This window comes from Indicator indicator, chromosome 1 (genome assembly GCF_027791375.1).
Source record: "Indicator indicator isolate 239-I01 chromosome 1, UM_Iind_1.1, whole genome shotgun sequence".
Lineage (NCBI taxonomy): Eukaryota > Metazoa > Chordata > Aves > Piciformes > Indicatoridae > Indicator > Indicator indicator.
Window position 1 is genome coordinate 6,429,826 of NC_072010.1, and position 19,629 is coordinate 6,449,454.

The window sequence follows — 19,629 nt, forward strand, 5'->3', positions numbered from 1 at the left end:
AGCCCATGGCTGACCTAGGATTCTGTCCCAGCAAACCCCATACCAAATTTATAGCAAGTTATCATGTATTTAAGTGACAGCTGTACACAAAGTAATTTCATAGGCCATAAATGAAAAGTCACTGTGGGAAATAATTAAAATGGACAATTCAGAAAACTTTACAAAAATACTTCTTTTTATTAAAAGCAGCAATTTCAAGCAGAACAATACACAGAATGTAAACATCACTAAGTTCAGCTCCAGCTTGCTGAACCTTCGGGGAAGTCTACACTAAATGCATCTACCGTACTAGCAAGTTAACAGACTATATTATAATTTGAAAATATATCTTCTACTTTGAATTCATAAAAGGTAATTTATCGTAGCCTGTCCCAGCGCCAGATACTGGCATCATCACACACAGCTATCAGGATACTACTGTCCCTGCTGAAACTGGTTTGTCGAATGGCAGCAACACATTTAGGATGAGTAAGAGTTGTACATCTACAAAGAAAAGAATATTATTCAGCTGCAGTTTTAAATCTGCACTTGCTCCTACACCAGAGTACTATTCCACCAACCATACCTTTATGTGGCATAGGAGGAACTGAAGTGCAGCAGGATTATGCCCATGCTGTATTTTGTATTCCCAATGTGGACCTGGGAAAGCAGGTGTTTCCTGCTCACCCACCACCATTTCTCACCCACCCAATTTCCACTGAAGCACTGATTGAAAGCTTTTCAATCCCATCATTTAGAATTTGCTGCAGAACTTCCTGGCCACTGAAGTGAGGAACTGGAAAGCTACACTGTTTTCTTCACACTGTGCTCAATGCTTACTTTTACTCTCATTGCTCTGGTCCTTTCACTGCTTTCTTCTTTGTCATGTCCTACACACACCTAGCACATTTGTTCTTCACTGCTTTGTAAGCTCTTTACTGTATCTGCATATGGTACGCAGCACAATATGGTCAGGTACTACTGTAGTATAAATGCTAAATCAGTAAAAAATAATAAATGTTAACCTTCAGGGGCTCAGGATATTTAACTACTAGTTAAAATGGGAAGTGACTGCTACTGTTAAAGAATTTCTGTAGTTATCAGTGCAGGAAAACAGAAAGCACCCTAACTCCCTGTCTTTAAAATAGAAAAAAAATACAAGTACTCACTTGGCTTTATGAGGGTCCTCTATCTCTAAATCCCAGACATAAAGTTTGCCAACCTGATTGCCCAGAGCAAGCATCTTTAAAAGAAAGCAGAATATAGAGGTTTTAAAATACTATCTTGAAAAATGGAACTCAGAATTCTTTAAAGGCTCTATAGCTGATAAATTGTGTCAATGCCTGAACATGAATCACTTAATGGGTTTGTTGGAGAGGCTAGAAATGCTATAAATGTTCCTCCCTTCTTCCACTTTGTTACCCATCTTTGCAGAAGAGGGATGAAGATGCCAGTAAACATACCTTTGGCAGAAACTAAGTATTTGGTGGAACTTTATCCACCAGGCAGAACCCAGAATGAAAAAAATCTGGAGCTCCATCAGTTTCATATGAAGTCCCTTGCAGCAAATCATTCTGTTTCTCAAACACTGCATCACATGAACCAAGACTTCCTATGCCCACAAATATGGAATCAATGAAAAGTCATGCGCCTTCAGATGCAGCAGTGTCAAAGCTCACACATACCTTTTGCCAGAAATCCATCGAAAACCTCATGTACCATATATCACACTGGCTGTAATCAAATCTGCCAAGTATGGTCACATTTGATTCACTGGGCTTGATTTTATCTATATCATCTTCCATTTTGCCAGGTTTCCAGCACACAATGGCATTTTCACAAGACTGGGGGGAAACCAAAACAAATCGGTTATATTTACAATGTATAGTTAGACTGAAGGAGCAATCTAATTATAACCAAACATTTAATCTCTCAGCTTCCCAATGACATTAAAAAAGCACAACTGAAAATCTCACCTCTCTCCTTAGAGCACAGCGACATCACCAACAACTCCTTGCTGTGCATCAGTGGGAGCCTGCTGCCCTCACAGCTCTGCCAGGTAACAGGACTGCCAGAGCCCTCCCTCAGATGAAGTCAACCAGATGTGCTCAAACAATTCCATGACCAATTTAAATTAACCTTGATTTAAGGACTGTTCTTTCGACCAATAGGACCATGCTTGCACCAGTTTCTGGCAATGAGGCAGTTGGACTGCCTCCTTTAGCCTTTGCAACCCAGTATTACCAGTGAACACAACACATTAATTGAAGTTACTCCATTATAAGAACTCTTTTATCCCTTTAGCAGCAGGACCACTCATCAGTATCTATTAATTCTCTTTCTATATATTCCATGCAGACTCTGGTTAGCTGGCCTGTACCTTTAGCAGAGGTAAAGATGCAGTAATGATTTTACTGTTTAAGTATAAAACGCTTATTCACATGTCCTGACAGCTGAGCACATTCACACACACTCCATAAAATCATCTAACACAGCACAGTAATTTAATATCCAAGACCCCAATGCTAGTAACACTTCTATTGTTCAAAATCCTCAAAACAATCAAATAAGAGTAATGTAGCTGAAAAAGCTGCTATGTTACCTTGGAAAGAATGAGATCTCCCAACCATCGTACACAGTCAACATAGTTTCTATGTATGTCTCTTGTAGAAAAGTCAGGAAAATGAATTTTCTGGGAAATAAAAGGCCTATGGAAAAAATTGCCAAGTGAAGTTCAGAGAAAGAAGCACAAGACTAATTTTTAATACCAGTTCTAACATATCTTGATGTTAAAAGGACAAGCCTGTCTTTTTTAACTTTAACTGTAGCTTTACAACCAAGTAGATTTTGTATGCCTTTGTTTTTTTTAAATACTAGTAAGAACAGTGCCTGTTTTCATTCTCATTCCTAATGAAATAACTAGTTTCCCATGTACAAGACTGTGCAGAAGCAGTGCTGAGCAAAACCACTCCTTCAAATACAGTTCCTGTTGCCAAATATTTCAAAAACTAATTAAAGCTTTATTTTCCTGATGCTGTTTCTGCAACATCTAAATTGCTAAATAGAAATACACACTATAAAAAAAAATTATCATTAAAAAAAAAAAAGGCACTCTAAAAAAGAAGAGAAAAAGCATCATTTGATATTTGGTAACATTACCAAAAAAAGGCAGAGTATTTTCACAGCTAGTCTCATTGCTGAACATGTTCAGTGTGTTTTACTCTTCAATTCTCTCAATGGTTTAACTGGAAGTTAAGATTAGAAAGTTGAGGAACTACATAAAGAAGGATTTATCTATCAGGTATCTAATGGCTATGTTTACTTGACATTTTACTCATATCTGAGGTCAGATCAAAGAACGATGGCAATTAAGGTTATTACTATGCAGACAGTCCTGTCCCCTCCCCGAAGTCAAGTAACAGATAAAATAATTAGTAATAACTACTCAACATAAAACTATTTGCTACATTTAATCACAGAGATTTGCTTCCCTCCTAGCAATTTTGAAGCAAGACGAATGAAAGCCATTGACGTCTGGAAACAGAAGGAAATATAAGCTTTAATAAAGAATGATAAAAACGGTGATTCCAGATCTTTTCAAGTCCAGCAGGTAAGAAATAATTAAGACATTCAAAAATATAAGTCTTACGACTTTGAATGAGTTAAATGAAATTCTAGAGGCAAACATCAGTAATACTCATCCAAAGAGCTGCAGTATCCAGCACAATTCCCAGGTCACTCACTATCTGGACAGGAATTAACTTGGGCCATTGATGAAGATATTCATGTTTTGTGAAGACAGCAAGAAGATGAGAAGTACATACCTGTTAGTTTTATTTGGGTTGTACTCGTAAGACTCTTTGATGGCATTTATCATTCTCTTGGAATTAATTCTCCACAGTTTTAGAGAGTGATCCATCCCACAGGACATGATTTTTTCACCAAGAAGATCATAATCCTATGTATATTAAATAATTTTGAGCATCCCCAGCCTAAGCTGCATTATAGTAACTCAAATTTTATCCCATCATTTCAATCAAACCAGTATTTTCTGCACAAAAAAAATGCAATAAAATTGGATATTTCCAATAGAAAAGTATTAACAATTTAACCCTGCTCACTGCAAAGCAGCACAGTATTTTAATAATTATATTCACTCCCTCTCAAGAAAGAGAGACATATTCAATGGCACCGATGGACAAAGAATCTACGGCTACTGCTCTCCCCTCGGTAAATGCCCTAGGATTCATGCCATGCAGCAGTTCTGGCAGAATTCCAGGGCTACAACACAAGTGATGGCTATTTACAACCACAAGAGAATAATGCAGTGTCAGGCTCCACATAGGTGCACCCCTCACCTTTCAGGTCACACAATAGGAATGGAAACAGTTCTTAAGAGCAGCATACTAAAGTCAATTATTCTAGCTGGTATTTGCTGGGTACCAGTGCCTGTTCACAGACACTCAAATGGGCAGCACAACTCAACTGAAATAACCTCTTTACTTCACTACATTTATTTGTTCTAACATTTCTAACATCTCTAACATTTATTTGTTCTTGCTGCTTTGGCTTTATAAGATCTCATAAAATTCAAAAGTGGGACCATCACAAAAGTGTTTTACTCTTTCTAGCCCCTCTGAGCCCATTTTTGTTTATTTCTAGACTGCACTGTGAGAAAACTAGCTACTGAAAAGGCAGAAAATGAACACCTGTCCTGCATACTGAGAGGTGGCCAGATCAATCAAGCCACCTGCCTATATCCTCAAACCAGTATTTATGCACTTCTGGTTTTATTGCTTGTTTGGTTTCTTTTTAAGTAGGTATAAAACAGTGCACAAAAATTTGCATATTGTAGGCTTACTACCCTTTGTAAATCTAAATCACTGCCCCACAGTCTTCCACTTACTGCACTTAACACCTCATCCCTGTGCCCTTCTACTCCTCCAAATATTGCAACCAGCGTGTCTGTCTGGATGTTCCACAGTCTCAATGCATGATCTACAAAGAACAAATAAAATTACATGCTGCTTTTTATATGCACATATGAATAATATATTTCATCTTAACTACTTTCAATAACAGGTGTTCATGTAAATGTCAAAAAGGCACTTAATTCCTCTTCACTTGTAAGAAACTGCATTAACTAAAATTGTCATTACAACTAAATTGTTGGAGTTATTCTGCAGTTGAGAAAGTGTGCCCATCCCCCTCCCCAAGGGGCAGCTTCTAACCAAAACAGACTTGGATCTTTAGATCATCCAAAAAGCACAGAAAAGTCTGATCTTGGACAGGTATTATGCAGTCTTACTCCAAAAATAATTTATACATCCAAAAATACTAAATTCCTTTTGGCCGTTCTTACATCAGCTTTCTGAGATGTTTGGGTTTTCCTTTAGAGAAATAAATCTTTAAATCATTATTAAATTATACAGACTGTAGTGATGGGAGAAACTGTCTCTATAAACAGTACATTCTCCAAAGTCAATCGAATAATCCACTTGTTTAAAGAAAGTTTTAACAGTTTCTATTGAAGAACCTCTACTGTATTTCCCATGTGGAAATGGGAAGATTTGTTGCACTCCACTTTTGGATTCCACAAGTACACTGCACTGAATGACAGCAGCACCAAATGGAAGGCCACAAGGTCCCAAATACTTTCCTCTTTCTATTCATCTCTCAGACAAGTCATTCTGAGACTCCAATATTGCCTTGTGCCTTCTCAAATACAGTACCTGATACAGAGACTGCATTAAAACTTGTAGCACCCTTACTGATGTCAAAACACTACGAAAAGAGAGCCTAACAAATATGCAGAACTCAAGAAATTCAGCGTTACAGACCCACAGCACAAACTTGACAGCTGCAAGAATCCTATTCTCAAAGCAGCTTCATCAGTAATAGCAAATACACTAAAATGAAAAGGCCCCTTATGTAGGAAAGTTTCCAACTCAAGCATTCCCAAAGGCCTGCTCTTGCAGCAGACCAACTATTCCCTTACTTATCAAAACAGTCAAGACAAGGAAGGTGTTGACTGGATATTCTGGACAATCCCGTAAGACACCATACCAAAAACCCGCTTTTCCCTTCACTAATGTGCTTTTTACACCCGGGTCAAATTAAAGTCAGAAATGCTCCTGAGCAACAGAGAAGTTCTCCCCAGAACACAGCACTGAATGCTGCGTGCAACACTGAAACATCCCCCTAGATGGCAACATGATTCAACAACTGAATATACCCAACTAAGAAAGAGTAATCCCAATTCTCATGTTTTTTCCTTTCCCAAAAGCAGCACTGTTCACAATCCCTTTGCACCACAGGTGGAATAATGTCTATTGTAGGCCATGGATTTAATGCTTACAAGATATATAGCCATAAAATTGCTCTAGACTTTCAAGATTAAGCCTGTTTAGTGCCAGACAAAAAAAAAAAAATTCATGGAGGTTCTGGCCATTTTCAAGACCAAAATCCAATTCAAAGTATCCTGATTTGTACAAAAACAAAAGAGGGTTTTTTTCCTCACCTTTGCTTACAGATAAAAGAAGATTCGGGTCTCTTGGATGGAATTTCAGTTCATTGATTGCATTTCCATGACCCACGTAGTGCTGGGATAAAATTCAGAGACCAAGTTATCATTTCCCCTCATGTTTACCTGAATTTAGAAGATGTAAGTTTCATGCCTTACTGAAATGCCAGCTGTAACTCAATGTTTAGAGCACTCACCTTTATGCACTGCATTGTAATAGGATTAATAATCCTAATAATACCCCTGGACCCTGCCACAGCCAGGAGAGGATGGCTTGTATTGCTATCATATGTCCACGCACAAGTATAGAAATTTTCATCTGCCTACAACATTTCACGTTAAGGAACACAGAAAAAAAACTTTTTTTTTTTCTTCAACGATGCAACTTTTTTAAATTAAAACTTGCTGCTATTTTATGCAACTGTCCACAAGTCTCTGCTGGACCCAGTATGATACATATTTGATTACATATCTGTAAATACAAGCAACATCACCTGCTCTCTAAGTGCCAGTTTCCTCACTTCTGTTTCATGACATACAAGTAACATCTTCTCTCTCAGCATCACTTTTCAACCTTTCTCCGAAACATCTGAAGGTTGGGAATAAAATAAGAATGCATCAAGACCATGTTCACAAGTTACTGACTCGTGCGCTGCAAATGAGCAAGACTTCAGAGCATGACACACAATTCTTAGGCTTTAAACCCAGTTCCAATTTACAGGGAAATTGAGATAGTAAATCAGTGAATGTGCAACATTACACAACATTAGTGTTGGGAAGATTAAACTGATGAAGAATCAGTTTTCAAATGTTTTAATACAGCACAGTCACTGACTTTGCATTTTTAATACTTTTCCAATAGGAGAGATTCTAGGATGCGGCAAAGAACCAAGACTTGAACCTAACAAATGTTTTATATGAGCAAAGTTTTACAAACAAAGCCTTTGTATGCCTTTTCCTACAAATTTTCCTCTTCATTTTTGATCTTCAGGAAGCACACAAGTGGCTTTTATCTTAAAAGGATACATCAGCATCTACGTAGGACTGTAACAGACGGATTTCACCTTGGGAATGACATTCATATAAAGTAACCTGGAGGGGAAAAAAGGAAGTTTGAGACACTGCTGCTTATTTCTAGTATTTCTGAAGAAAAATCACATGCACTTGTGCATTCACTTCCTGATGGAGGAGAGCTAGCGTGCCTTTATGGTTTAGATATCAACCCTCGTCTGTTTGTTTCTAACATGTGGAAGTGGTTTGGTAAAAGAATGCTCACAGCAGTTTCAGTAGAGCACCACTCCACAACTTGTCAGCAGTCCTTCCTAGATATTTACACCTATTATTTGAAATGTCTTAGCAAGATTAAACTCTACTTAGATTTAATTACTGCACTTACCTGCACTGGGTCTGCATGACAAGGCTTTGGTAGCAGGAGTCTACAGGGGTGGCTTCTGTGAGAAGCTCCCAGAAGCCACCCCTGTGTCCAACACAGCCAATGCCAGACAGCTCCAGGGTTCATCTGCTGCTGGCCAATGCCAAGCCCGTCAATAATGGTGGTAGTGCATCTCAGGTAACATATTTAAGAAGGGGGAAAAAGTTACTGCACAACAACTGAAGCCAAAGAGATGGCTGCGACTACATGGCAAGCCCACACTGGACCAGGCTCCTGGCAGGACCTGTGGAGCCATGGAGAGCTTATGCTGCAGCAGGTTTGCTGACAGGACGTGTGACCCCATGAGGGAACCCCACTGGAGCAGTCTGTTCCTGAAGGACTACACCCCATGGGAGGGACCCATGCTGGAGCAGTTTGTGAAGAACTGCAGCCTGTGGGAAGGACTTCTAGTCAGACAAGTTTATAGAAGACTCCCATGGGAGGGAACCAGGCTTGAGCAAGGGAACAATATGAAGAGTCCTCCCCATAAGGAGGAAGAAGCAACAGAGGTATGATGAACTGACCATAACCCCCATTCCCTTGCACCTGCTGGAGGAAGAAGGTGAAGAAAATCAGAGTGACGTTGTGCCCAAGACGGGAGGGGTGAGGGGAAGGTGTTCTAAGATTGGGGTTTTTCTCATTACAATACTCTGATTTAATTGGCAATAAATTAAGCTAACTTCCCCAAGCTGAGTCTGCTCTGCCCATGACAGTGATCACTGAGTGATTTCTCCCTATCCTTATGTCAAGCAATGAGTTTTTCATCAGATTTTCCCTCCCCTGTCCAGCTGAGATGGAGAATGATAAGAGCGGCTTTGGTGGGCACCTGGTGTCCAGCCAGGGTCAACCCACCACAACATCTCTAGCTTGACTTGGGTCTTTTAATGAGCCATTGATGCCTTGTAAATCTTAGTTTAGCACTTTTTGTAACTGCCAGGTGGAACAAACCTGGAAATGAAACGATTCTGGTTTATTCAGGAGTTATTTTCAAAACAGAAATGACAGAGACCCTTATTCAGAAAAAGGCTATAAATTCACTCCACGCAGGCCATTAATTTAGCTACTGAGCCGTCTGGCATCATTGCAGACATTTCTCATCCCATTTTAGAGCACACAACCTTTTGGAAATAATAACATCTATGAAGAGTACTTTTAGTAAGAAGATACATTTATGCACCTCTCTTCCTTATCCCTTATTTCTATTAGCGAAGGATTTTTTCTTTAGTATAGGCTAATCCCCAAATAGCTAACACATGACTTTATAAAACAATCCAGAGGATGTAACTCTCCCAAGTAACAGATGCTGCCTAGCTCACAAGTAAAGATTTCTCTGTGAAGTATCCTGTGTCTGGACTAAACATGGGTACAGGGATTGGTCGGGGGGAAAAAAAAAAAAAAAAAAGAGATTGCAAGCAGAACCACAGGGAAAGGCTTATGGTTAAAAACAGCTTTACTCACTCTGTTGCTGCCTACAGTGGCAAACACGAGAGGATCACCTTCTTTACTGTGCCAGTTAAACTGGACTCCAAACAAAGGCTGGCCATGGTCCTCCTGAAGTAAGATTAGAGAGAGAAAAAAAAAAAAAAACACAACACAAAAATAAAACCCACAGGCATATCATTTCTGTGAAATTCAGTAGTGGTGGCAAAAAGTTTAATTGATGTTTTCCTCCTCAAACTACTAGGTTCGCATCTAGTGTAAATTCAGATAGTGAACATTTTAAAAACACAGTTTTTTAATGCCATGTTTTAACTTGGCTGCCTTAAGGGAGGTTAAAGGAATATTTCACCCTTTTCTCCTCTTTCTCACATCACAGACTTATTTAAAAGTGAAGAGGAAGAACTGTTGTCTCAGTTATGGCCAGAAGTTGCCAGAACTCCTGAGTTACATTTGCAGCTCTACTAATTTGTTTTGTAATTTTCAACAAACCACCCCCTGCATCTAAGGCCACACATATCTGTGTATTTTATATTGTTATAATTACTTCCATGCAAGGATTTACAGCTTCACAGAGGAGAATTATTAGGACAGAGAAGAGTTATACTGATAAAAGCTGGAGAAGGTACACATTTAACTATTACAGCACAGTTAGGTCGTGCAACTCTATCACAGACACGATGAACTCTCTCCAGCAACGTCACAATGCTTCTGCAAAGGTCATGCCTACAAAGTGTTTTCACATCACCTTCACAAACAGTGAGCAGAGAAATGCCAAGTATTATTTTTATACAGCTTACATCAGTTTAATAGAGAAAAAAGGGGCAGATATGTTTATGAATTGTGATGAATATGGTGGTGCTTGTTAATAATTGATAACAGTATTTTGGCCTGTCCTGACAGGATGTTTTCAGTAAGAATAATGTTCATTAAAGTGCCTCCCCACAGGGGACTGTCTGGGACAGTGCAGGCAGGAAGGAAGTGTCTCATGATGGTTGTTAAGCAGCCTTCAAATGGCAGGGCTTCAGAGACAACAGGAGAAATGTTAGCCCTGGCAGCTCTGGCCTATCCAAGAACCAAAGAACAAATTTGAGGAGGGGGTGTGGGAGGGGAGTCCAACACTACTCATGAAAGTAAGGAAGTGTGGAAGAATTTAAAATAGTGTTATTTACTGAAAAAGGCAAGATCTGTTAGACATAGCTAGACCTAGAAAGAGAAGTGAGAAAATCCTTCTACAGATGAAGGCCCTCCTGCATTTCTTAAGGAGAGTTAACAACTTTCAAAGCTGAACACAAAGCAATTGTTCAAAGGTTAACTCAAGGTGTTACCCACCACAAGAACAGATTAGTGATGTGATGAGGGACATAAGATGTTAGTAAAAGTAGTAAGTTTATTAGTGACCCCCGGCAGAAGGAAAAAAACAGCTAATCAGCATCTGCAAAGCATTACAATTTAATCGGAGATGAAGAACGATGAAAATTGTATGTCATAAGATTGCATATATAAACCCATGATTTTTAATGCCCAATGAAGTTATGAATTATACTTTCTAAGCTTATTTTTAAAGTGTATTTAAGTCTTCCTTGAGGAGAATGGCTAGAGGTCAAACACAGAATACTTTGAAAGAATTTTCCACTGATAATTAGGTGGACGTGAACTTCTGTGTGAAAGAGTTCACGTTCGTGAATACCAAGGACTTTTGATACACTACATGAAGATAATGCAGGTAAAACACATGGATTCTTACTGCTTTATTACAGAGATACATTAACAGGTTTTGTGCTTGCTTTCCTGCAATAGTCTTGTTCTCTGTTATGTGCAGTTTCTGACAAATTTAGTGAAACTGGAGAAGAGAAGAAGATTTTTTTCCCTTCCCTCAAGATGGGTATTTTTCCAGCATAAGCTGTGGTAAATTTGTGATTTTCTAGGCAGGGCCCAGACTAGGGTGATACATAATAAGCAAAGAGTCAGCACAGAGAGCTATACCGTTTCTCTATTTGAGCACATACTTAAAGTACTTAGTAAGCTGTTCCAAAGACAACCTATTTCACTGGAAAAATTACTCTCAGAGACAAATGTCTTTAGACTACTGACATCATCTGCACTACATTCCTCGTATCAAGTGTTACAATCTCCAAGAGCCTAACTGCACACACAGCAATTCTTCTGGTGCTTAATGGATGAAGGAGTCAGGCAGAGGCTCTTGCAGGAAGTCACTAAGGTATGTGAAGAAGTTATGCTCACCTCATTTAAACTACCACTTGAGAGTACCTGTCTGCTCTATTTTTTGTCCCAAGTGCTAAACAATGAAGAAGCAGGTTTTTAAAAAAAATAATGCTTTTAGGTTCTGCACATTACAGTTATCCTGAGATGCCAAGTATGTCACACAAATCTGACCGCTGGTTCATACAGACAAGAAGAGTGACCCAGATGTTGTAGAATTGTGAAATGCCATCTTGACCCTAGTATGAAAAAAGGGCACAAAACCCAAAGTACTCTGGTTCTTCATGCATCAGAGAAGGAAGTCAAAGGAGAAAACAAGGCTTACAGTTGTTACAAAGGCAAATAAATAAATAATCTATGACTAGAGTTCTGCTCTTACTCACTTAAAACCAGCTCATGTTCCATCAGACAACAAAACTAGACCTGCTTTAAGTCTGAAGGCAGTCAAGTAAATACTACAGCAGAGAAAATAATCATCTGCAACTCAATGAACGTAATTAATATGCTGTCCCCACACTTCCAGCAGGGAACCAAATGACCATGCATGCATTTCCACTTCCCAGGAGTGGATGCAAGCCATGACTTGCACTAGGTTTAGTCACCTCTCCTTTACAAGTCAAGCTAGACTCTTGCATTTGGTTGGGTACCAATTCCCAGCTCAGGGGACAGCAAATAGAAGGTGAGAGACAACATTGCTAACAACCACTGAGCCACACTCTTTGGCACGAGCAAAAGGTAGTGCAAGTAATAACAGCTTTAAAGGGAGCACATCAAAGCAGAATACACGCAGTTCTTTGCTGGAGGATCTATAAGCAAAGCCCATACGGATGTGAGGATATGCATCTGTTAGCTGCATATGCTTATTTACAAACTACATTTCCATTCAGCTCGCAGAGAGAAAAGATTTTTCACTACACCTTAGAATAACCTGATACAGCAACAAACAAAAAAAAGAAGTCCTTTTTTTTTTTATTTCCTGTCATTTTCCAAGTTGTATTTTTGTTTTCCTGATGCTTAAATTTCACCCAAAATAACTTCCAAAGTGGTGTTTATAAAGCATATTTAGCAACTACTGAGTTTTTCAGGCTGAATCATAACCATTTAACATCCAAAGCAGACAGTAATGGCTGTATTTCTTTGCTTCCCCAAGGAAGAAAAGTAAAAAGCAAAGTAAGAAGGAAAAACAAGAGCAGGGCAGTGAAAATATATATAATTTGTATATTCCTAGAGAATAATAAAACTAATTTTCCTGTCTTTAAACCATGTTGACTCTTCATTGACTTCAGTACATGCACCTTACAGCCTAGTTCAAAGACATAGAAACTACAGGATTACAGGACATGATACTCAAAGAGTCACAAGTGCTTTTTTGAACTCACATTTAACATTCAATCATTAGTTTATTTCCACAGTATCTGTAAAATTGGTATGGAAGAACACGAAAAAGAACAGAAGAGACATTTCCTCAAACATGAATTAAAAACGTGTTACCAAATTTGGCTGCTACCTAGTCTTCGTATTAACATGCACATTCATTATTAGCACTTATTTTAGTTCAAAGAGAAATGGAGTTTAAAAAAAAGATAATAAAAATGCCCCACTTAGCCAAAACACTACATTTCTTTTCTCACAACTTCATTTCACTTGCACAGGGCCATTTCCAGGCCCTGATCCAGATCCACAGAAATCAGGGATTGCTCACAGCATGGTCTTTAGGGTCACCCTATAGTGGGATCTGAGTTGAAATTAAGGTGAAGAAATGTTCTGTTTTCCCACAGGACAACTGAAAAGTACTAACCCCATTGGAGTATTTGATCTGCAGATGGAAAACAAATATGCTTAGCAAAACTTAGAACTTGTTAAATGTTTGGGTGCCAAAAGGCCTGTGCCTGAAGCATGACTTGCAGCCACAAAAAGCACTATCTGTGGGGGCGATTCACGTGAATCACAGGAAGAACTGCCTACTTAGGTGAAAATAAAAGAAGTTCCCTTCCTCCCACACCCTGAAAGGATTGCAGGTAATTTTTATACTTCAGAAAACACAGTAAAATCAACTTGTTTCTCAGGTACTTTTGTCAGTATAACTTCGTATCACAATTTCTCCGGTGGCAAAACTCACTTAAAACATTCCCATGCTCCAAGGCTCTCACACCCTCCTGCTCAGCTACCCCAGCATTTCAGTGAGGCAGGCTGAAGTCAAAGCTTCATCAGCACAGCTCAACAGTTAGTGTTTGGAGGGATGAAAAAAAAAAAAAACAACTCTTAAAGCAATTCTGCAGAGAGCACCCACCACGGAGCTGCACACATCCCCTTGCTAGCTAACATTTGTTGCTCCAGACACAATCTTTCCTTTATTTAGAAATCTTGTAAAAATAAAATCAGATGACACATTTACAGCCTTTGCCACATAAATCTCTTACACAAGACCAGGGAATGAAAGAACAACATTCTGACAGTGTAAAAGAATCAAAAGAGAAAATTCATTCAGTCCACCATAGTCTGTCACCAGCACAGAAGAGAACAATACTCTAAACCCAAGAACAGGGAGTAAAGACCATGAATCCATATCCCTTAATACCATCAGGTATGATGTGGGAAGATAAATATGACCTAAATCAGGTGAAAACACATAATCGCAACACTCATGATAAATGAATCAAATTAATCAAATTGTACTACACAGCATTTATGACAATTGTCAGAGGACAGAAAATATTTGAGGAAATAAGTTTCCTCAAAGTAAGTTTTTGGAAAAAAAACACTCCAAGATTGTTGAGTTGTTCTGTTGTGTGTTTGGGCTCTTTTAAAAACATTTCCACAGGCAGAAAAACCTGTAGAGGTTATAGGCTTTGCATCGAGTGGTCACAGGTTTGGTTTTATTTTGAATTTATTTAGTTAGTTTCTTTATCTCAAGCAACTACAACTTCAATGAAACATAATTATAATATACCATATATAACTTTGCACATGCAAAAATTGGGTGAATTGCAGTACTACCTACTGTTTCCCATTTCTCAGTATCCTTTTTCTTCAACTATTCCAAATATTCTTTAAATGAGCAAAGAACAGGAAGACATTTTAAAGTATCTATCTTGACACTGTCCTGAAGTCAACATGAACATTACTGCCAGCAAGTGGTACCTAGCTGAAGCTCCCACATACCTACCTTAAGGCTATTTACACATTTGAAGGAATATTTGCACTTCTTTGACTTCCATTTTCCTTTCCCCCAGCTCTTTCTTCCAGGTGCATTAGGAGTGTTTGTTGGTGTATCGGGGCGTTCAGTGTTAGTACCACTTTCAATACTAACAGCATCGTCCTGAAAACATTCAAATTATACAGAATGTAATAAAGATATCGTTAACCGCTTTTAAACTCGACTAATTACACAGCACTTGGCCTTTTCACTTTTCCTTCTCTTCCAGAAGAACATAAGATCTCCTAGGACTTGGTGTTATTTAGATTCACACATTTAAATCTATTACTAGCATAATAGCATTCCTCCCTAGAAACAGAACATGAGTCACATGAGGTCTAATTCATGAGGGAGAGATGTGAACTGTGATCTAGTGAAGTTTCTTCAGAATACTGGCAGCTCCTTTTAACAAAATGCCTAAAGATTTTGTTAAATCTTTAACAAAACATTTTCCTAGAATTAACAAAAAATTCCTAGTTTAACAAAAACTTTCCCTAGAAAACATCTCTGACGTAGATGAAATTAGTTGTTCTGAAGCACTGAAGGAAGAGGTTTATTTGTGTAAAAACATTATGCTTAGCCAAACTAAGAATATAACCATTCTGAGAGACTTCTGTATACCCTCAGCCAGCATCTGCAATAAGTCAGCACTGCCGCTAGAAGTTCCACCTCTCCCTTCTTCTCTTTCCTACAGATACTTGAACTAAAAGCTAAGTTAAACAAAAAAAACCCACACAGAAAAACCAAACAACAAAAAAAGAAAAAAAAAACACAAACAAACAAGCTAAAAATAAAAAAAAAACCTTGCTGCCTGATCAGCTAACTAATCCAACTGGCCCTCCAAACATCAGCAGCCAGAGCTAAGGTAAGGATGTGGAATACTGAAAAAAGGGATGTGCAAATTAACCCACCCACTTGATGCGCAGTTTTAAATCAGCTTTGGACAATTAACAGAAATTATGAATCCAAATGCAGTCTGCCTGTAGGACGCTACTCACAAGAACATTAGCATTCTCTGCATCACCCATCACAGCACACTTCACTGTATCGTAATTGGTAATGCTGTGCTTCCCTACGAGTAAGTTAAGCTTGCTGAAAAACAACTTCCCATTTTAGAGTAGTGGGGGCAAACTAACTCGTCCCAAGACCACATGAATTCTAGATCTGAACTAAGGGAGACAGACAAGCAACAGCCTGTCACTGGAAAAGACTAAATGAAACATGAAGCTGCATCATGAACTCCACTAGGAATAGTGGATAAGGTCATCTGTAAACATGAATACACCAATTCCTACCAAACATTTATTCTTTCTCCCAGTTTTCATATCTGTATGATCAAAAGCCAGTAAAGGTATACTGGTCTTTGCCTACCCAGCGACTCCAAAAATCAGGACACCTGAGAGGAGAAACAGGAGGAAAGACAGCACACAAGCTTGTAGGTGAGCTGGCCAAACCTGGAATTATTTCGAAACTTCTCATTGCACCCCTGAAATGGCCACCTCTCCTCTAATACTCCTAACTTGAGTCTAACGTTTTTTACATTTTCCAGTTTCTTCTCCTTTACTTAAAAAAAATTCAGAGCTTATCAAATTCTCATCTCCCAGGTGCACTTGCTACTCGGTGTCACAATACTTCAAGTCCCTGAAGTTCTCTCTGGACTAGGCAAATATGGGCAATACAAGAACACCAGATACCTGATACGATACAACTATATCAGCTATCTGCAACTACACCATAACTGACAAACTTGCATCCAGGATAGCTGTGAAACAAAATGTACAAACCAACACTATTATGGCAACTTATAGACAGAAGACTCAGAATAACAGAAAGGGACCTGGGAGTCCTGGTAGATAACAAGTTATCTATGGGGCAGCAATGTGCCCTTGTGGCCAAGAAGGCCAATGGGATCCTGAGGTGTATTAAGAAGAGTGTGTCCAGCAGATCCAGGGAGGTTCTCCTCCACCTCTACTCTGCCTTGGTGAGACTTCATCGTGAATTCTGCATCCAGTTTTGGGCTGCCCACTTGAGAAGGGACAGGGACCTGCTGGAAAGGGTCCAGCAGAGGGCTACAAGGATGATTAGGGGACTGGAACACGTGCCTTATGAGGAGAGGCTGAGGGACCTCAGACAGAATAGTGAAGAAGTGATTTGGTACAGTCAGCATGGCTTCACCAAGGGCAAATCCTGCGTGACAAACCTGGTGGCCTTCTATGAACAGGTCACAACATTAATAGATGAGGGGCGAGCTACTGATATCATTTACCTGGACCTGAGCAAAGCCTTTGACACTGTCCCGCACCACATCCTGGTCTCCAAACTGGTGACACATGGGTTTGATGGGTGGACCATGAGATGGATAAAGAACTGGCTTGATGGTTGCACCCAAAGAGTGGCTGTCAATGGCTCCATGTCCCAGTGGAGGCCAGTGAAAAACAGAGTCCCTCAAGGATCAGTCCTAGGACCAGTCTTGTTCAATATCTTTGTCAGTGACATGGACAGTGGCATTGCTAATGACACCAAGCTGTGTGGTGCAGCAGACACGCTGGAGGGAAGGGATGCCATCCAGAGAGACCTTGACAGGCTGGAGAGGTGGGAACAAGCCAGCCTCATGAGGTTCAACAAGACCAAGTTCCTGGGGAGGGACATTTTAGGATATCAGGTAGTGACATGACTAGGGGGAATGGAACAAAGCCGGAAATGGGGAGATTCAGGCTGGATGTAAGGAAGAAGTTCTTCACCATGAGAGTGGTGAGAGCCTGGAACGAGTTGTCCAGGAGGGTGGTTGAGGCCCCATCCCTGGGGGTGTTTAAGGCCAGGCTGGATGAGGCTCTAGCCAACCTGATCTAGTGTGAGGTGTCCTTGCCCATTGCAGGGGGGTTGGAACTGGATGATCCTTGTGGTCCCTTCCAACCCTGACTGATTCTATGACCTTGGGCTTTTTAGTCTGGATAAGAGAAGACTTAGAGGGGATTTAAGAAGTGTTTATAAATGTCTGAGGGCTGGGTGTCAGGAAGGATGGGACAGACTCTTCTCACTTGCTCCTGTGACAGGACAAGGAAAAGCGGATGCAAGCTGCAGCACAGGAGGTTCTACCTCAACACAAGGGGGAACTTCTTTACTGTTAGGGTCACAGACCACTGGAACAGGCTTCCCAGAGAGGTCGTGGAGTCTTCTTCTCTGGAGATTGTATGGTCCTGCTCTGGCAGGGGGGTTGGACTCAATGATCTATTTGGGTCCCTTCCAACCCCTGACATCCTGTGATCCTGTAATACTCCTCCAAAAGTCTTTCCAGAAACTCCAGAATCTTTCAAGACTAGTGGCATCCAGTAACAAACACCTGGAAAGGGAGTCCTTTCACCACTAAGACAAATCACATTTTCAGTAATCAGACACCCCATATCCCATGGCCACCAATGACCACCAAAGCAAATCTGAATTACTTCAGTCACCAAATTACACTTGAATTTACAAACGTTGTTGAGCAGTAAAAAACAAGTAAGTCAGTCACAGTGGTGATGAACACCTCAAACCTGCCTGCCACCTCACAAGCAGCACTTCCACTGGCTGATGACACCAAGCAATGCTGTCTCTATCCCTCACTTCCTGGCTAAGTGCTCTAACCAGGAAAAAACCCACCCTGTGTAAAGCTAACGTCCAAATAGCACCCCCCACCCCAGGAACTACATAAAGTTGTTGCTAGATAGCTTAGATTAAGTTTTTATTTCAAGTATAAAGTTATTTTGTTTCAGTCACGTTACCTTTGATCCGAATACTAGATTTGGCCCGGTTTAGAGATTACAGCCCTCAGCCCCTGCCACCTTCCGCTGACAGAAGCCTGTGAGCACTATCCTCTATTACGCATTCACCAAAGGGCTGCACACATAAATTTATGACACGTTACTCTACAATGTGACGGTGAAGACATGACACAAAACTACGAGAAAAATGGAAGATTTTGCTGGTTTGCAGGGAAAAAAAAAAAAGACGAAGAAAAAAGAAAAGTCTAACATCATGAAGCAGACTTCAAGACAGAGCCCGCTTAGACTTTGGGCCTCAAATTCTCCTCACCACCCACGTGGAGGCACAGCGAGTCTCTCTCCCTCACATCCACGCCGGTCTCTCCCACAGGGGCCTCCTTCCAACGGCCCGTTTGCCTCGAGGGGCAGCCACCGAGCCGCGGCGGGCGGACTGACACCTTCCTCTCCCTCATCACCCTCATTCCCTCTCCCGCCCGAGATGCGCCCACTCCCCGGCAGGGTGGGACATGGACCTCAAGCCTCGGGACACCGGAGGGGCCAGCCCGGGAGGTGTCCACACGCGGGGGCTGGCGGGCGGGCGGGCAAGCGGGGGCGCCCCCGGCCTCAGCGTTCCCGGGCGCCCCCCGCGCGAGGCCCCGCGGCCGCTGGACGCGCGCTCCCGCCTCACCGCCCCTCCCCTCACCTCTGCCCACACCCCCCCTCATCCCCCTCCTAGCTCCTGTCGCCTCTCCCAACGCCCGGCCTCACGTTCTCGTCGCCAGACAGGTCCCCGGGGTTACTGTTCTCGTCGCTGCTCAGCTTCTGCTTCTTCGCCGGCATCTCACCCCCCGCTCCCGCCGATGCTGCTGCCGCCGGGGCTTCTCCCCGCTCAGACATCTTCCCCGCCCCCCACCCCGCCACGCAGCCGCAAAGCGCGGCTGGGGAGGTCGAAACGCCTGCCGTAAAGCAGCATCGCGCCCGTTCCCCGGCTGGGCCGGAGCAAGCTGCCACACTGCTGAAAAAGTGCTCTTCCCGCGCCTGGCGGAGCCTTAGCCCGGTTCTTGAGGGGACAGGGAGGGTCTCTTCGCGCCTCGGTGAG

The 19,629-nt window shown here is 41.1% G+C and overlaps 1 protein-coding gene across 1 annotated transcript; it reads right to left on the reverse strand.

The window, feature by feature from the left end:
• Positions 1-342: 342 nt before the first annotated feature.
• EED (embryonic ectoderm development) lies at positions 343-19,427 on the reverse strand. Its single transcript, XM_054384188.1, has 12 exons — positions 19,299-19,427; positions 14,761-14,913; positions 9,393-9,485; positions 7,529-7,594; positions 6,700-6,825; positions 6,500-6,581; positions 4,886-4,977; positions 3,804-3,937; positions 2,582-2,687; positions 1,665-1,823; positions 1,149-1,222; positions 343-483 (listed from the first exon to the last, which is right to left on the reverse strand). Exons 1-12 carry the CDS (start codon positions 19,425-19,427, stop codon positions 357-359), a joined length of 1,341 nt encoding a protein of 446 aa, XP_054240163.1. The 3' UTR covers positions 343-356.
• Between the last annotated feature and the right edge of the window lie 202 nt (positions 19,428-19,629).

Coding starts and splice junctions, on each gene's coding strand:
- EED (XM_054384188.1), bottom strand. CDS start 19,427: ATGTCTGAGCGGGGAGAAGCCCCGGCGGCAGCAGCATCGGCGGGAGCG. Junction 7,595..9,392: donor CCACTGTAGGCAGCAACAGA/GTGAGTAAAGCT, acceptor TTTCCCCTCCAG/GTTACTTTATATGAATGTCA. Junction 1,223..1,664: donor CGATGGATTTCTGGCAAAAG/GTATGTGTGAGC, acceptor TTTCTTTTAAAG/ATGCTTGCTCTGGGCAATCA.